The sequence below is a fragment of the Notothenia rossii genome (genome assembly GCF_949606895.1).
Source record: "Notothenia rossii genome assembly, chromosome: 4".
Classification (NCBI taxonomy): Eukaryota; Metazoa; Chordata; class Actinopteri; order Perciformes; family Nototheniidae; genus Notothenia; species Notothenia rossii.
In genome coordinates, this window is record NC_136902.1 from 23,938,475 (window position 1) to 23,956,736 (window position 18,262).

An 18,262-nucleotide genomic window follows, 5' to 3' on the forward strand; every position below is an offset into this window, starting at 1 on the left:
TTACATACTGTATATCAGTGTATTGCTGTGGATGCACGTGCACCCTCATGCCCTGGCAGGTGCTGAGCCATGTCGCTGGCGCCAGGCTGTGTTCACTTTGAAGAGCTTTCTGCTGAGTCGCTGCGCATACAAAACAGCTCCAGACGACGGCGCCTTAGTAATTAAGGCCTAAAGGAGCAGCAACAAAGCCTCCCTCTTGTTTTACATTCTCTCGTTTTTGCTTAGGAGCCTCACAGCTTAATTCTTAATGCATAATGTCCTTCTAGGGAAAATTCATGGAATCGAAAAAAAACACCTTCTTTCAAATGTTCTTATTATGATGCACCATGTCTGTTCTCCTGCAGTTGTATGTGCCTGTCTGTGTGCGTGTGTGTATATGTGTGTACAAAGAAAAGGATGTGAGAGCTGACCTACCTAATGGATGGAGTGACCTGCATGTTTTTAGAAAGCTCCTCCACTCTCATTTCCTCAATAGCTCTACTCCCTTTGCTCCTATCTCTTCTCCGACAGTGAATTAAACCTCAGCTCTGTTTTCTCTTTCCCTCCTGCCTCTCCGACAATACTTACAGCCCTTCCTTCTCTCTTTTACTATCAGCCATCGCTCCAGACTTCTCCCAGAACTTGTTGAAGGCCCAGACTTTGGCCCGACAAGGCGGCGACGTTCTGATCGAATGCAGGCCCAGGATGTCTCCTCGGGGTGTCATTTCATGGAGGAAGGGGAAAGAAGCCCTTAGAGAGAGTCACAGGTACCAGTTGTTTTCCTGCAGAGCACTGAGTGCATTGTGTGCCGGATCCCAATTGTTTAGTTTGTCTGCTTTACTTGCAGAATCGTATTTCATCGACTTGTTATTTATTTTGTCCTATTTTGTATTCATGGTGACAAACTGCAAGGAACATTGTGACACAATACAATTTGAATTGCATAACACGTCCTGCACTTCGCCACTTTTCCCCCTCCTATCTGTATTCCTTCCTTCAACTCCATTGTCCTCTTTTTCTCCCGGCTGTGCTCAGAGCTGGTTTCTGCACTGTTTACTTGAGGTAATTGGCTGTTTCTAGACTGCGGCACTTGGATCGATGCACTGATCCATCAGCTCATTAGCAGCACGTAAGGCCTGAAGAGTCATTAGAGCACGAGGCGGACTATGATCCCGGCTACCATCGAGACAGGGAAGAAGCAGGTGAAATCCCCCAAAAGGACTGATCAATGGCTGGCCGCTGAAGAACATACATACAGTAACTGTGTGATAGTGGCGATGCCACCAGGGGAACTAGCTGGACACCTTGTTTTATTAGAAATCAGGTTAAGTGCAGATCAATACAATACCTCTGTGTACTGGAGAGGAGAAGAAAAGGTACAAACAAATGTTAATCAGGCAAGGAAAAAATAACCCTTCCCCTGAAGATAAAACGCTGGTCGAGGCAGCACTAGGGTGTAAAGTCAGTGATTGATCAGGGTTCATACAGTTTCTCCTCACATGGCAGCAATCACGGAGAACGCAGTTATTGTAGCATGCAGCGTCAAACAACATGGCCTTCATTTCATTTTTCATTGCTCGAAGGGAATTCGACGTGTGTTTTCCTTGTTTCACCTGCATAAACAGCCAATTACAGGAAATATACTGGATACTTCTTCGTCTCCATTTTCTGAAATGTCACCTTTTGATGATATTTGCACTGTTACAGTTTTTAGCGGGAAACATTCAACACAATTAAATTGTAAGCAGTGAGAACACCCTGATGTGCTGGTGCACTTTTAATTGTTGCTCTGTTAGGGAGAGATATTATACTTTTTTTGGAAAGTGTAAACTCTCAGGTGTGCATTTCAAAACATCTCATTGTCTAAAACCCAGTGCAGTCGACACAAATAGCTCCACTGATGCATTCATTTCCGCTTTCTGTTTGAGAACATCTTTATTGTGTTCAGGAACATAACAGCAGGAGACAAAGCACACCTGCTGGCACATGTGGTGACGTAGTGGGGGTCCGGACTCCTCATTTGATATGGGATTAATTGTTCAACTGGCTCAGCAGCTTTTCCACACCCAACCTCTGGCATATCCATTCCCACCACAGTGGGAGAGCACCAGGCTTACTCATCTCTCGCCTCCCCCTGTCAGATGCTATGTTTAGGAAACCAAAGTTGCGATCTAATTGTTAGTACAGATGCCAGGCCGAGGCATTTCCGTTAGAGGAGAGATATGTTTTATTTGAGGGGGAGCAGCACAATCAGCAACAAGAGTATGTGTTGCTAAATGTTTGACCAAGCTTGCAGATTTCCTATCCTCTTAAGTATTGGAGGTCAAATGTATCCATACCGCAATATCAATCGCGCCCATAAAGGCGATATTTCCCATTTGAGATTTGACGTTACAGCCTTGCCCTGAAGAGAGTGAGCTGTGTGCAAGATGTTCTGCTTTGACATTATTGCAGCATCTCTCAACAACCTATTCCCCTGGTCCTGGCTCGTTAGCATTTACTTTCCGCCATATCGAAATGAAGCTGCTACCAATGCCATTAAAGCGGCGGCACAACACTAATCCATCCCACTGGCTCAACTAAAATACCCATAATTCCTTCTAATCTTCTAGGGATAATGTTTTTCAAGGATCTGGAGCAGGGGAGAACTAACTACACCAACAAACTAAGAACAAAGCAGGATCTCATTACTTAATGAAATCAAGTTGTAGTGATACCTATATCAGCTCATATCCCAGGTATGTGTAACAAGATATAACGGTTGCTGTGCACTTATGCAGGAAACTATAAGGTTAACTATAAAGGGCTTACCCTAATTCAATTTTACTGCTGACCACTTCCAGCAATTGTAAAAGGGGATATAGGAAATAGCTCTCAGGAATATTACCTTTAGATTGAACCACTGTGTTTAAGATTGTTAGCTAAATGATATGTATTGCTTCATCATGTAATGGGAATGCAATTATAATCCTGCTACTAAAACAGCTTAAGCTTTACCGGATGTGTTGCCAATACAGAAGGTTCATTGCTTCGGAATGAAATAAGCAGTCCTCCAGAATACTGCATGTTCCCGGTAATATACTGAGTTAATTATGCAATCCTTCTTAAGCGGTTAAAATAATGTTTTTCATTTACAGCCTTTTAGTTTTTTGTTGCACCGCGGAGAGGCAGAGCAGGCTTTTAGATTAGAACCAGTAGCTCACTTTAACACCGGCCAATAAGGTTGAGGTAAAGTGCCTGTTTGCTATATCACACTGCTCTAGTTTTATGTACGCCACAGATTTCCCCTATACCTTAATTGCTGCAGGGCAACCTTTAAGAGAAAAGGCGACAGAGTGGAAGCATTTCAGACGGATAATGCACCTTACATCTTTATCATGCTATGTCCCTTTGTAGCTTTGGCGAGGAGAAAGCTGGACATAGGCTACTGCACAGTTTAATGGCAAATCTTATCCCTGTGACATCTCATATCCATAACTCTTTGTTATAGTCCATTACAAAGGAAGGCCCTCGGTTCAGTCAGGAGGAAATACCTCCGGCTGCGCGGGGAATGGGCACTGTGGAATAAAGCTAATGTAGTTTAATTCTTCAAGCCTTTAAGGCCAAGCAAGTAGTTTTTGATCATTTTGGGAGGTCCAGGCCGCCTTCAAGGGAGCTTTTAGAAAGGAGCGTTCAAGTTCATCTTTAAAACCTGTTATGTTTGAAACACCGGCTCAACCCTATTACACTGTTGTGCAGTTCAGAAGATAAGATGGGAACTTATAGTAAGGATTTGCAGGGCAAGTCATTCATCAAGTAGGTATTTAATTTCTAAGGAGAAAGTGTGCTCTGGTAATTGTTCTACAACCACAATTGAAAGGCAGTATCAAAGATTGCTGGGATATAATTTGACCAAATTGGCAATACTATTCTGCCCTGAAGAAATGAACTATTGATAGATGTTCTACCGTAGCTTGACTTTGTAAAAGAGGTGAAGCTCTTTGTGTATCGCATCTATCAAAACGTCAATAACACATTTCTCTCACAAGCATTGAATGTTTACCATGGTTGGAGTTTCTTTCTTTGACAAAATGACTATTAAAGACAAGAAACCCGACACATGTCAATGATAATAAATATCCTCCCGTTGTCTGTTAAACTGTGGCATTAGTAAGTGTAACAACTGTTTCACATCATGAAATATTCATCTGTGCACATGAGGCTTAATAGTTATTGCTTGTTTGTAAAAACTGATAACACCAGGCCAAATTAATACTTACTTATTAAGTACGACAAGCAGTGGCTGTTTTGTTGGCTCAAGGGAATTCATTTTTAAAATGGTGACATTTTATTGATCCCTGCAGGGATATGTTCTCCATGCCCTCTCTAGGGAGATCAGAGCTGATAGAGGCTGAGTGTTACTTCTGTAACAGCTAGCCTGCCTCTATTATTATGGAATATTCTAGAGATGTACAGTCACACCGATATTCAGTGTATTCAGTGAGAATCAGTGAGGTTTATTCACACTTTATTGATTTTGTTGTTTTGTTCTTATTGTAAGTGCACCCTTTCTGGTACATAATGTACATAAGGTCTCATTTATCTGTAAATACCTTTTTATGTAAACAGATTTTCAAATTCCGCCCCTCAACTGAAAATACTTATTAAATCTATTTTCCTTCTAGCTGTCAAAAGGTTTTACATACTTCTAACATCAAATAATTAAAGTCTTCAAAATTGTGACACCACAAGAAGTCACATGAAGAAATCTGATTTCTTCATTGTATACCCCAAAATAAAAGTGTTTTTAACAAATAAATATCTGGAAAACCTTATCTTTGTTTCAATAGGATCTTTTTCATAATATCTCAAGACATTGAGGTTGACTGAGAAGCCACATTAAGACACCTACACCTCACCTAAATGAGTCGGATTAACAGACAGTAATCTCCTTTATTGGAAGATGTATATTTAATCGGTATTTTTTCAGTTTGATTTGAAAAACAAGATAAGGGGTAAAAAAGCAAATACTACTGATAGAAGCACTAGGAAACTGTGAAACTCCGGAATGCAGGAATTGAACGAGAACTTCAGTCACGCTGTTTTTACGGGATGTGATGGATTACGTGCAATTACAGAGTTAAAAAAAAAAGAACAAGAAAATATGTGTTTTCTAAACTAGCTTAAATGCTTTGATAACAGGAAAGACAAAAGGATCAAGCATGGTCAGTACATATTACAAATGAATGGTGTTGTAATACATTATAACTGAATGTTTGATGATTTTTGATGAAGTAAGGGTTTGAAATGAATGGTTCTGTGGCATGAATAAATCCTTTCAGTTTTTAATTGACACAGGATGTGCCCAGTATTTCACTAATGCAGGGAAATGTCTTTCTGCCATACCAGTAACTAGAATTTGTCAAAGCACTTTTGTATGCTTCAATCACCTGTGAACCTGCCATTCATTTCACTTTTATAAAATGTTCAGTTTTCCAATGCTTGTGTGGATCTCACCAAATAACTTCAATTTAAATATTGTTCTTCTTTCAGAAGTGCAAACAAAAATGTCATTATCTATTTTTGCCTACATGGTTTTGTGCAAAGGTTTTCACGTACTGTATTCAAGGACTTGATTGCTTTTAGGGACTAACAGTTTACTTTGTACAGTTGTACAGCTCTAGTTGCCCTGCCAGGATTCAAAAGAAAGGAACACATTCTTTATCACTTTTCATTTGTAGTTAAAATGAGTGAAATTAGAAAAACTGAACTTGTGTATGAATTCATATTGTCTCTGTGAGATTAAACAATAGATGAGGAAATCTAAAGGCGAAAACAGAGCGATTGGAAATGCATGTACTCTAGGCTTTATTCAAGCAGTGCCTTGCTGATGACCTATCACTCAAGCACCTTGTTGGCTGCCGAAGTAGAAGCAGTACGCGCTCTGTCAGAGGAGATCTGTCAGGCTTGACTGATGACACAGATGAAATGAGAGACTTTGTAATTTGGACCCGCTGGTGCAATCTGTCATAGAGGTTCAACTTATTACCACACAACCAGGCGGGACGAATTTGTGACCCTGCTGGTGAAATTTCACTGACATATACAAGAGTCCATTGGATTAAATCCAATTATTGGCTAGGTTGGATCACAGTAGTTGTTTTTATGATTCTGTTTACTTATTGCAGTCATTGCATGTCATTATGTACAGTATGAACTTTATTTTACTATGAACTAAATGACTCGGTGCTGTTCTAAAAAATATATAATTTTCTGCTGCAACTCAGTTAAACTTAGTTTTACCATTTTTTGTTCTGGCCCCTGTTTTTTCTTGCCTCTGTTTAAGGTAGAATTAATTTTAATATTGATATATCTGCAGATAATTTTGTGGATTATTTAATTCACTGAAAAGTTAACAAAAATTTCAAAATAATATGAAAAGATATGTCCATCCCAAGCTCAGACACAGATACAGAGAAGATACATTTGTATCATTAAAAAAAGAGCAACAATTATTCATTACTATCAAAAATAATTGCTGATTTTCTTTTAGATCCATAGAATAATACTTCAGTCAAATAATGTTGCAGTTCTCCTTAAAAATGCATGTACCCACACTTACCCTATTAAAAGGATCACCTTACAGCAAATGCACATTATACAGCGTACAGTCTGACAATTCTCAGATAATAGCACAGTTATAAAGCATATCATGTTCCTATTTCATTTGTATGTATTTCTATCTGCTGAAGCAATATTTCCGACATAACTAAGGCTAATACAGCATAAGTATGTGAACTCAAAATGAGACTTCCTCTCATAAAGTGATCCTGCAACTCAGTGCCGAGAAATCAAATCGTAACTCTTCTCTCTGAGCTTCTCCTTGTGTCACGCCAAAGCACAGAGAGCCAATTAAATTTCACTGAGATAAACTCCAGGCTAAAGTGGAAATGCTTTAGGACACTGGACGTGCTCATTTAGAATAGATTTGTATGCACTGTGAATATATATATATATATAATTCCATATATAAAATGACAGCCACCCAAGATTTTTTCAACCCGACACTGGTGCAGTTTTAATTGGCCTAATATGTATACATTTTTTACCCACAGAGTTACTGTTTTGGATAATGGCAGCCTACGGATTTCCAATGTTACAAAAATGGATGCTGGGATCTACACGTGTGTGGCCAGAAACCAGTTTGGAGTAGCGAGCAGTGCTGGCAGCCTTTTGGTGAAAGGTGATGTATTATTTTCCCTGACTTGGCTTTAAACATCAGTCCTGTTTGTTTAACTGTGAACGACTGCTGGATTTTGCTTGTAAATTGTTTATTTTGTACCCAATAGCTGTTTCCTTGGCAACAACAGCTCTTCCACTACACATGGCGAAAATAATACAGCAATATTCTCCATTTATTAAAAAAAGATCACAAGCTATACAATAAAATCAACACCAAACTTGGAAAAATTAAACCTAAACGTGTGCTCTTTGTCATTTAAGAATGGGGTTTGGTTGTTACTGTTTGTGTTAAAACATTTAATGTGTTTAAACATCAGGACTCCTGCAGGTTTTTTTGTGATCAATCTCTAAAAACAAACTTAACAAGTCTTTTACAGCTGTCAGTATTTTGGCGGAACACGGAATAAATGTGGCACGCTGCACAAGAGCTGCAAGACACGACTGACCGTGCTGCGCTTAAAATTAAACCCACTGACCCTCACTGCGCATTTGATGAACAAACAGTGGAGCACAGTTCTAAAGACTCACCTGACAGATACACAGTACAATTAATTGATGGCTGGAGGAAGCGAGACATGAGGCTCATTGCATTCATGCGCCTCTATGTTTAATTCATACTTTCTTTGCTCGGTGTTTCATAGCCATGCTTGGTTTGTTTAAGATTTCAATCCATTCAAATCACACACTTCTGCAGTGCAATGAATTTTCCAGGTCTTTCTAAAGAGCAGAGTCAACAACAGTGCTCTATTAAAACGCCTTTCGGTGATTCCTCTTCACGGGTTTTTTGAATTGTAAATTGGCTTGCATTGAAGGCCAATTTCGCTCCCCTGCTTCCCCGCACAGCCTATTTACAAGAGCCAATGCTGTAATAGAGTGTACTGTATAAACATATGTGTATGTATTCCTGAGAGGTATAAAATAAACTTGTATTGATATTCCAGTACTCTATATAAGTACAAATTCAAAGAACAAAGTACTTTACAGAAAAAGGTTTAAAAAAGATATAGTGACTTCCTGCAAAATGTATAATTCTGAGATTAACCTAGCCTCCATGTGTTACCTAATTCTTACCCTTGAGGCTACTGTATGAATTGACAATGCTAAGGGTTGCAATACTGATGTTGTCCATTCTTTTTCAATCATTTGATTAATTGTTTGGTCTATTAAATGTTATCACAAATTCCCAGAGCCCAAGGTAATGTTCTCTTTGTATTTAGGTTTATACAAATCCAAGACACAAATATATTTAAAACGATAATGATAATAAAACAGAAAAAGCTGAAAACGTTCTAGCATATTATTAAATAGAAATGAATCATCAACCAAATTATTACATGTATTTAAACAGAGTTGTTGGCCAAAACATTTCATGTCATTCAAAGATTTCATGTCATTCAAAGATTAATACGTTAATAGCTTTTTTTAAATTTATTTTTAATTAAATGTTTGATTGTTGTACCCTGTCTTCAGGGTTCTGAGAACAGCTCTCCTTGTTATCCTCTGGCCTAATTAATTGCAGTTATTGTATTACACCTGGTGTCTGAGGTGCAAATGATTCCTGCATAGCTGTCCTTCTGTACAGTAGGTTCACAGAACGAAAGCCGCCCTGTGCGGTTGGAGCAAACCGACGGGAACGAGGGAGCCAATTTGTGATTTAGATAACAGGAAATGAGCGTGACAGCTTAGCAATTGGAAGCAGAAAGTTCCACCCTCTTATTTTGAACCCCGGTGCCAAACTTTCCATAAACTCACCTGAAATGCACAGCCATGGCCAGTCGCTTCTCCTTAGGCGGTGTGAGAAAAACAATGTGCCTTGTTTTGACAGAGCTGAATATAGACCTTTACTCCCTCTGACACGCTGCATTGGCTTGCCTGTCCATTAGTTGCTTATGACATGCATGCATAATTCACAGTGGTCTGTTGTGTGGGATCTCGGCCTAAGCTATATTCTGTGCATCACACCACTGTTGAATGAGACACCCAGCCGAGACGCACCACAGATTATGTTGATGCACATCACGCTGAGGAGGAAATAGGATGGCTTTTTGTCTCGGCACAAAGAGAGCAAAATGATATACTCGGATCTGACCTGCCGTAATAGTTGAGTTTTTCCTTTTGTTTGTTTATTTTACCCTGTCGTTGCTCAGTGATATATTTTAGACCCTACTCTGATTTATGAAACTCAAAGGAAGCAATGCAATATAAGCTCACTGGCAGACTCAAAAGTAATTTATCTTGTTTGTTTAACGTCGGGGACAGGATTTGGCAGAGGGCAGGGTTTGTTTTTGAGTGTGACATGTTTTTGCAATTATTTCTCAATGTTCAGGGAACAGAAAAAAAAGGTAACTTTAAATTCAGCACAGAGTCTGGATAAGTTATACCTGCTCTGTTAACATGCCCCACCTTTCTGACTCGGTGCTCCCTGTTCACAGAGCCGACGGCGATCACCAGTCCAGCAGGACATCTGGACGTGACCGTGGGTGAGAGCATCGTGCTGCCCTGCCAGGTGTCACATGACCCCACGCTGGACCTCAAGTTCACCTGGTTCTTCAACGAGCAGCTCATCCACTTTGGAAGTCACTGGGCGTTTTTTGAGAAAATCGGTGGGGTAAGTGCAACAGTCTTCTATGTCTCTGTGTCGCTCAGCATTAAGACATGAAGAAAATATGAAATGTTGCAGCCTAGACGTTTTTGAGTAGATTTGTTTAAATTACATTTGATGTCTTCAATGTACTAGAACATATTTAAAGTAACAGCTTTTTGTGTTGGCCAAGTAACATTTCTAAGGATAAAAACTTTTCACAATGAATTCCCACTTGAATATGCTGATTGTTTTGACTGTAAAGATTGTCTTAACGCAAAGCCATATCTGAATTGTTACACTCTTTGTAATGTTCAAAATGGGCTTATATACTTAACCACTTTCTACTATACATATATAACATTTTACATATACAATCGCTTTAAGTAACTCATAAGGAAAGGAGCTATTTGAACTCAATTATTACAATCGTTAAAACATGTACGTCTCATTCCTCTACAGCTTAATTTCAGCTTTATCTTTTGATGGGCAAAGTATTGAACACTCTATGATGAATTTTACAGATTTGATTTTTTTTGTTTGAGTGATCATAAGGGCTCCAGGTTTGCCTGTTCTGCTTGTTAATAACACCTCTTCCATTGACAAAAGCAACAACCGAGGAATTCATTATGCAATGCTCAGCCAAGCATTTCATTTGATCATCTAACACCAGATACTTTTTCTCCTTTAATTAGGGAAAGCAGTTATGAGGTCTTGGCCTCCTTATCACCTCTTGTTGTGTTTTTTTTTCTTCTTTTGTAACCGGCACTATAACAACAAGCGCTTTATAATCGTGTGTAGCCCTGCATTTCATTTAAACACTTGACTCCTCCGCACCAAACCCACGGCGGCACGTTGTGGTGGAGAAACCATTGACCTATTGATGGAGAATGGTCACATTACTTAAACTTTCCTCATCTGTTTGGAAACGTTGTCGGCAAAACAACAACTTTCATATTTTTTCTTTTGAAGCAGACAATGAAATGCTGTTCTGTGTCAATGTAGCCTGCTGTAGACTCAAGGAGAATAAGGCTTGTTAAATTCAACAGCAGTGAGTCATTGGCATTAAGGCATTATTAATGTAGCGGTGGTGAGTTCTAACTGACCTAAATGTATAAGCCCTAGTGTTTGATTTGACAATATGCTTTTTGATTTAACAAAAAGTAGACTGATATGTTTTAAGTAGCTACATGAGTCAAACATTAATATCTTAAGCTACAAGCTAAATCAAGCTACAAGTTCCTTGATCACTGCATTATGGCTCTGCATTACACAATTATATGTTATGTCGAAATTAACTATTGAAGTTATGACGCAGAGGAGTGTTGTTAAAAACCCTGCAGCAAATTTTTTCTTGGTAGAGAATATTATTTATCCTGCATATGTTGAACAATATAAAAACTGTATGCCTCCAGCAACATGTACACCAACCTCACTGTTGACTACAAACTCCTCTCTTGTTTGATTTAAGACCTTTAAGACCTTTGCTGCTTCATTGGAGATAGCTCTTTGCACCAGTCACACTATTGAAAGGGCTGTGATCGTTAAAATTGTTGGTCTAGTATTGTATATCTGAAATAAACGTCCAAAAGCAATTTAAGGTCATTTTAAGAACAACAGAATAGAACAAATAAAAAAAAAGTGTTCCTAACAATATTAGATGTTGTATATTTTGGTCTGACATTACATTAATTGAGATCAAGGGCAGAAAAAAGGCTGACTGAAGGAATGCTTTGGCAAACCCCAGCGAAACGCGGTCAGCATTTTCAGAAGAGTTGAGGGGGAAAAAAAGACATCTTTGTATTTTGCTCAGTTTTTCTCATGGAAACCCAACACCACATAAATCATGACATGTCAGCCTTCACATAAAGCAATTGCACTGCTCTGCTGATACAGACCTGACCTGCAATGGACAGAAAAATAATTTAAATTTGTATACCTCGGCGCTGGCTGTCCAAACAACATTTCACTTCTAAATGTGACACTCAAGTTACCCCTTGAACTCAAACTGCTTAGAAATTAGGGGACAAAGGTCAAGATCAGTGTGACTTAACACCAATGTCTAACAGGATAAATAATTAAATTGTGACATTTTTGACAACATGGATGTAACCGGCAACTTGACTGATTGACGAAGGCATTCAAACCTGACGTGGGTAATTCTAGTTTATTCTAAGTCTAAAAGCCACACTATATATGATTACTGTATTTTGCAGTTAGTTAAGTCTGGATTTAATAAGCGTGCTTTGAAGTTATTTTTTAAGATTCAGACATCTGTGACCCATCCCATCTCAATTTATTGAAGGCAGAGAGTTTCAAAGAGTGAATGACTCGCAGCTACTGAGTTTTTATCTCAAGAAAATGCCCCTGATTATACATCAAAGTAATTATCGGGACTCATACTGTTTCACAGACCCTTACTTTCGTAGATAAGTTAATCAACTTAACATTAGTTCTAACTTTAAAGTTCAAAGCTAATAATGCATTTGGCATTGAATGGTCGTCTGTAGATTAAATGGAATCAGAGGGGATAAAAGGATACAGCTGAAGGAAGCTTTTCAATTCCCCACAAAAAAACTGTCCTCATAAATGATTATGAAAACTCGAGTCAATTGCTTCATCCCTGTGAGTGTGTGTTGCACCTTTTTCCCTGAACTGAATGTCAAAAGAAATTAAATTATATTGCACTTTTTTCCCCCCTAACTTTCCTACACCAACAGCGCTCGGCTGGTGACATAATGATACGCAACATTCAATTGAGGCATGCTGGGAAATACACGTGTGCTGTTCAAACGAAGGTGGACAGTGTGTCGATTGCCACTGATGTGGTCGTCAGAGGTAAGGATGACCCTCACATTTCATGTTAAAATAAAAAGTCATATTGGTGTTCTCTAAGAAGTTATATCACAGTGTTTTCACACACAATGCCAGCTACATTTAGCAAGGTCATTTCCACTTCAAACTCTCTGCTAGCCAAGAATGTCACTCTTGTTCATTGTAAATTAAACATATGCGCTATGGCTGACTGCTCTGCAGGGGCAAAACAAATTAACCTCCCAATTACTACTCTTTTGTAAATGAGAAAATGAGTGAAAGATTGAAAATGCAGTTTCTTTGTGATTTAAAATAATAGCATAATATGACTTGCTAATGTGTGGCACGTCTATAGATTTAGCATATTGGAGGTACAGTTTATGGCCGAGCTATGCTCCATGATGCAGATGCACATTGAGATTTTACCTCTACCTTTTAGTCTCTAGAAAAGAGTAAAAGGTCTAGTCATCCCAAATAAAAAAAATAAAAAAGACATAACATTTATTGCAATAGAAAATATACTCAGGTATTTTTTTCTTCTCTATGCTGTTAATCGTCTATTGACTCCTCTGATTTGCCTTGAACACAGCTACACAGGGAAACACTGCTGGAGGGCATGTTATGATCTTTTTTATTTCCTAGATTGTAGAACAATAAAATCTATTCAGAAGAAATAACATTGTATTGTTGTATCTCTCTTAAATTGACTTATTCTTGTATGCCACCAGTGTACTAAACAGTGAGTTTGGTTTTAGTTAAAGTGCACTCGCAGCTGTGCTAATGCTTTCTTTCTAATCAGTCTGTGACATCTCGTCTAATTATGGCTCTCCCACTCTGTATCCCTGCTCTTCTGCCTCTTGTCTTCATTAATCTGTACAATATATATCATCCTGAGTGAGTGAACTGTGATTAATTCCTTCCAGGTCCCCCCAGTCCCCCCGTGGACTGTCAGGTGACTGCGATGACGGAGACCACTGCCTCCGTGTCCTGGGGTCCCGGGATGGACAACCACAGCCCCATCCTCAGCTACACCATCCAGGCCAGAACGCCCTTCTCTCTTGGGTGGCAAGCCGTAACAACCGGTAGGCTTTTGTCAATCTGTCTGAGTGTAGGTTGTGTGTAGTGATTAGATTTGAAAAAAGAGTGAGGGGTAGTGTGACTGGTATCCTTTTCAAACACCACACATGAAATGACAGTAAATAACACATCACAAGCTTGGCTAATGTTGATAGGCGGATCTTCCATGGTTTTGATGAAAGGTTGTTCTGTGATGTCTCTCAGTTCCTGAGCTTCTCGGGGGGAAGCAGCTGTCATCCACCGTCAATGAGTTAAGTCCCTGGGTGGAGTACGAGTTCAGAGTCCTGGCAACCAACAGCATAGGAACAGGAGAGCCCAGCAAACCCTCCAAAAAGTCCCGTACCAAAGAAATGCGTACGTATGAGAAGCTCCCTACTTTTCCTGCCATCATTGACTCAGATGTGTCCTTAGAGTTTCTACTTCAGGAGTGCAATTAAATCCCTTTAAATAACTTTATTGTAGCAGCGAATGTCGGAGAATTCTCTGCTTCCTTTGGACACACAACACATGAATGAATTAAATTCACAATAAATATGTTAATGCCCGGCAGTTTCACTCAGAAACTCAGTGTGTGTGAAGAGAGGAAAAAAAGTGTGCTTAAGGGCAGTGCTTAGAAAAAAAAAAATAATAGATACATTATGAGGCAACTCACAACACATCTTAGGAATGTCAAAGGACTGTATTAAAAAGATACTTTTATTTGAGAATTGTACAATTAAATTAACCACCACAAATGTGTTCATTAGAAAATCTAAATATACAATTTTCATTCATAACTTCAGGTATACACACACACATTTATACGGACAAACATAAAAACATATCTTTTCTCATGGTGACTGAAAGACTATATGCATGGCAGTACTTTATGGTTTTATAATGTGTTTGGATTTTAAGTTGTTGTATTCAAAGCAAATTTCATAGATTTTACTCAAAGTCTGTTTTGGAGTACTACTGAATATGTGAACAACATTGTGCTAAGCTTTTTGTTGGTTCAGTAAACACCTCTTCCTTAATTGCAGCAGGAGATGTCACTTGACAGTGACAGCTTGTACTGATGTTTAAACGGTGAAAATATTTGGGTGGTGGGGTTCCAACAAAGTGTGCTTAGCAGGCCTCTGTAGCCTGCTCCTCATCTCTGCTTGAGGCTAGCAGCTAAATTAACCACTAGTAGCATACCAAAGCTGAATCACTAACCAAACTGTCTGCAGTTGAGTTGCACTGGGGGCAATCTAATGTGCCAGGTTTTGACAAGGAAGAAAAATCCATCATTTTTCTTAAACAATATCTTTGGCGACTTTAAATGGGCATGTTCAGTACCTTATTCTTGCAATTTATAAATAAACAACTAAATACTGAAAATGCTTATCGCAGATACTTGAATATACAAACTTGTTCTTCTAACACTGTGTTTGCTCTGTTAGTTCCCCGGGTGACGCCTGGCAGAGTGAACGGAGGAGGTGGAGGACGCTCAGAGCTGGTCATCACTTGGGAGGTAAACTTGTATTCAAACACAAACCATTTGAATTAATTAATAAAAATGCACTTGAGTCATCTGCTCCACTGCCCCACATTTTTCTAATGCATTTTAATATAAAAACAAACCAGTTTCAAATGTACTAAATGAAAAATATGATATAAAGCTGTTTAAATTAATATTGATATCAAGCACAACATGTGTATGTGGTTGTTAATTTATGTTTAAGTGAAACTGAAAGACATCATATGATTATGTTTTTCTCAGAGTGTATGAATAGCCCTATAACCTCTGCTCTGAAAGAGACAGAGTAATACATTTGTGCAAGGCTTGCAAGTCCAGTACCACCCTCAGCACAATTCCTCTAAGTGCCCTAATCTGTGCATAGCTGCATTTCTTTAAGGTATTAATATCTTTAAGATCAGCCATCTTGAGTCATCACTCTGATTCATGCCTCTTTAGCCCGTTCCTGAGGAGCTCCAGAGTGGGCCGGGCTTCGGCTACGTGGTGGCTTTCCGCCCACTGGGGGCTCAGGGCTGGATGCAGGCTGCTGTCACGTCCCCCGACGCCTCGAGATACGTCTTCAAGAACGATAGCATCCCCCCCTTCTCCCCTTACCAAGTCAAAGTCGGGGTTTACAACAACAAGGGAGAAGGACCTTTTAGTCTGGTGACCACCATCTACTCGGCGGAGGAAGGTGCGAACTAATAATGCTATTCAGTAACGCATGGCTTAACTTAACAATGGGAATACACTTATACTATGCCAGTGATTACAGAACAGAAGCCTCATACACTTTTAAGTGAATCATAACCAAATATGTCTATTTCCTGAACTTTAACTTAAATTATTGCACATCAAGTCACCAATATGTGAGTTTTCAGGGTCTGTAATGTATTCTTTCCAGGACCCACTCCTCCTCACATAGTCATTTGGAAGGATTTAATGGATCTCCAGTATTTTCGTAAAGACTTTTCTGTGGACGTGGGTGTAAGGAATCCATGTCTTTCTCCTCATCCTGAACATCCTCTGTTCCTTTCAGAGCCCAGCAGAGCTCCAGGCAGGCTGAGGGCGAGGAGTGTATCAGCGTCCGAGGTAGAGGTCACCTGGAGGCCGCTGGCCTGGAGCAACAACCGAAGACGCATCCTGGGCTATGAGGTCAAACCAACACATGCCCACACAATAATGTACAATGCAGTGGACAGTGCCAACAGCTAGTGGCATTATATATTGGATCAGGACCTTTTTTCCATTAGTGTCTAAATTATTAGTCATTCATGAAGTCAACTACAGTATATGAGCATGATGAAGCCCTCCAGGTTACGTGTCCACATCAGTGCAAATAAAGCTGAATATTTGAAGTAAAAAATCATATGCCAGCTGTTAATCTGTGTGCTTTTCGTGTGTTTTTAGTTGCAGTACTGGGGTGAGAGGCAGAAGCAGGACACAGCCAGTGTGATCAGGACAGTGGGGAATAAAACGTCAGTACTTATCAGAGATCTGGAGGGCAGCAGTACATATTACATGTCCCTGCGGGCCTACAACAGCGCCGGAGTTGGTCCACAGAGCATCATAGTCAATGTCACAACCAAGAAACCACGTAAGGACTCTGAACATAGTGGAAGGCCTGACTGTGTCTTTTTATGCTTTTTCTGTGGATGGAGAATTTGTATCTCCTCTGGCTAAAGCTTCATGGTTTATTTTGTGTATGTTTCATTTCAGGAATGATTTTTTACCAATCAAATTCAAATAGGGAATATTGACTACACAAAAGCACCTTAAAGGGACCATGTGTAGGGTTTTGGTTTATCCACTCATTTAGTAGACATGGCAAATACTAGTTTGCAGTTTGACATGCAGGCCACAATTGAAAATGATGAGACGTTTCCCAATGAGATATTATCTATAAGCATTAGTTAAATACATCTGTCGCTTGTGCTTACATACAGTATAAGGTCCAAATCAAACAGGCACATTATCAAAAGAATGCTCCATGGAGGAAATGTAAAACACTTCACAGGGTCCTGACAGATGTGTAGCACCTTATGGTCATATAGGCCTATAATGTAAATTATTATCACAATTTTAATGTATGTATTACACGTTGTTTTTATCTTCGGTCTCCCCTACCTTCCCACTTGAAAACACTCGTACACTCACTTCCACACACACATTCCTCTGCTCACTCCTAACAGTGGGATGATAAACTGATAATGAGGTTTCTCCTTCATGCTGAGTTGGTTCTGGACTTTACTGTTTATTCACCAGGTGGCTTGTTGTTGTTTTTCACCCCCCTCCTCCTCCCCTCGTCCTCCTCCAGCACCCAGTCAAGCCCCTCTCAAAATCATGTGGAACACTTCCAACTCCAAGGTCATCCTGAGGTGGGACCAAGTGCACGCTCTGGAGAATGAGTCTGAAGTCACCGGATATAAGGTAAGAAGTGGAAAGTTTACACTTCTCCATTAGAGAGCACCTCAACTCGACTTCCGGAATCGATAGTTACGTCTGTAACTACGGTTCTATGAGTCCTGGATGACCGCCAGAGGCGGTGTTTTAGCACTGGATATGTCCATTGCACTCATGCGCAGCTCGAGTACCAATAACAACAAAGTCACCTGTGACCCACTTGACACCTGCAATATCTGCCGGTGTTGTCAGAGGATCTGTTACCAGAATCTTCTCGCGAGCACACAAGAATTCTAAGTGACAGAATACTCTGTCGGTCATCCGGGACTCATAGAACCGTAGTTACAGACGTAACTATCGTTCGATTTCGTCCATACTGACCGCCAGAGGCGGTGCTTTAGCACTGGATGACTTATACCAATCATGTCATGAAGAATCCAAGCCCTTGCTCACTATTGGAAGCAGCGGAGCTCGGCAAAAGGACCACGCCCAAAGGATGGGGAGTGGAGACATTAACCCGATAAAAACCTGGAGAATGGGCCAGATGAGGCGCAGATGGTCTCCAGGGGCACCCCTCTCAGGGCAGCCCAAGATGTTGAGATGCTCCTTGTAGAGTGGCATCTCAGCCCTGATGGCAGGGGGCGGCCACTGGCCCCATATGAGATGGTATCGACAACCCAGTGGGACGGCCGCTGTTTAGAGGGCAC

General features: G+C 39.9%; 1 protein-coding gene across 1 annotated transcript in view; it reads left to right on the plus strand.

Annotated features, from left to right (window-relative positions):
* The window catches only part of cntn3a.1 (contactin 3a, tandem duplicate 1), an 87,380-nt gene that overhangs the window by 62,937 nt on the left and 6,181 nt on the right, over positions 1-18,262 (plus strand). Inside the window, exons 11-21 of the mRNA XM_079675426.1 lie at positions 596-746; positions 7,074-7,201; positions 9,633-9,808; positions 12,502-12,619; positions 13,519-13,677; positions 13,877-14,026; positions 15,097-15,167; positions 15,612-15,846; positions 16,192-16,307; positions 16,563-16,749; positions 17,470-17,582. Coding sequence (XP_079531552.1) covers positions 596-746; positions 7,074-7,201; positions 9,633-9,808; positions 12,502-12,619; positions 13,519-13,677; positions 13,877-14,026; positions 15,097-15,167; positions 15,612-15,846; positions 16,192-16,307; positions 16,563-16,749; positions 17,470-17,582 — 1,604 coding nt within the window. The remainder of the gene's footprint in view (positions 1-595; positions 747-7,073; positions 7,202-9,632; positions 9,809-12,501; positions 12,620-13,518; positions 13,678-13,876; positions 14,027-15,096; positions 15,168-15,611; positions 15,847-16,191; positions 16,308-16,562; positions 16,750-17,469; positions 17,583-18,262) is intronic.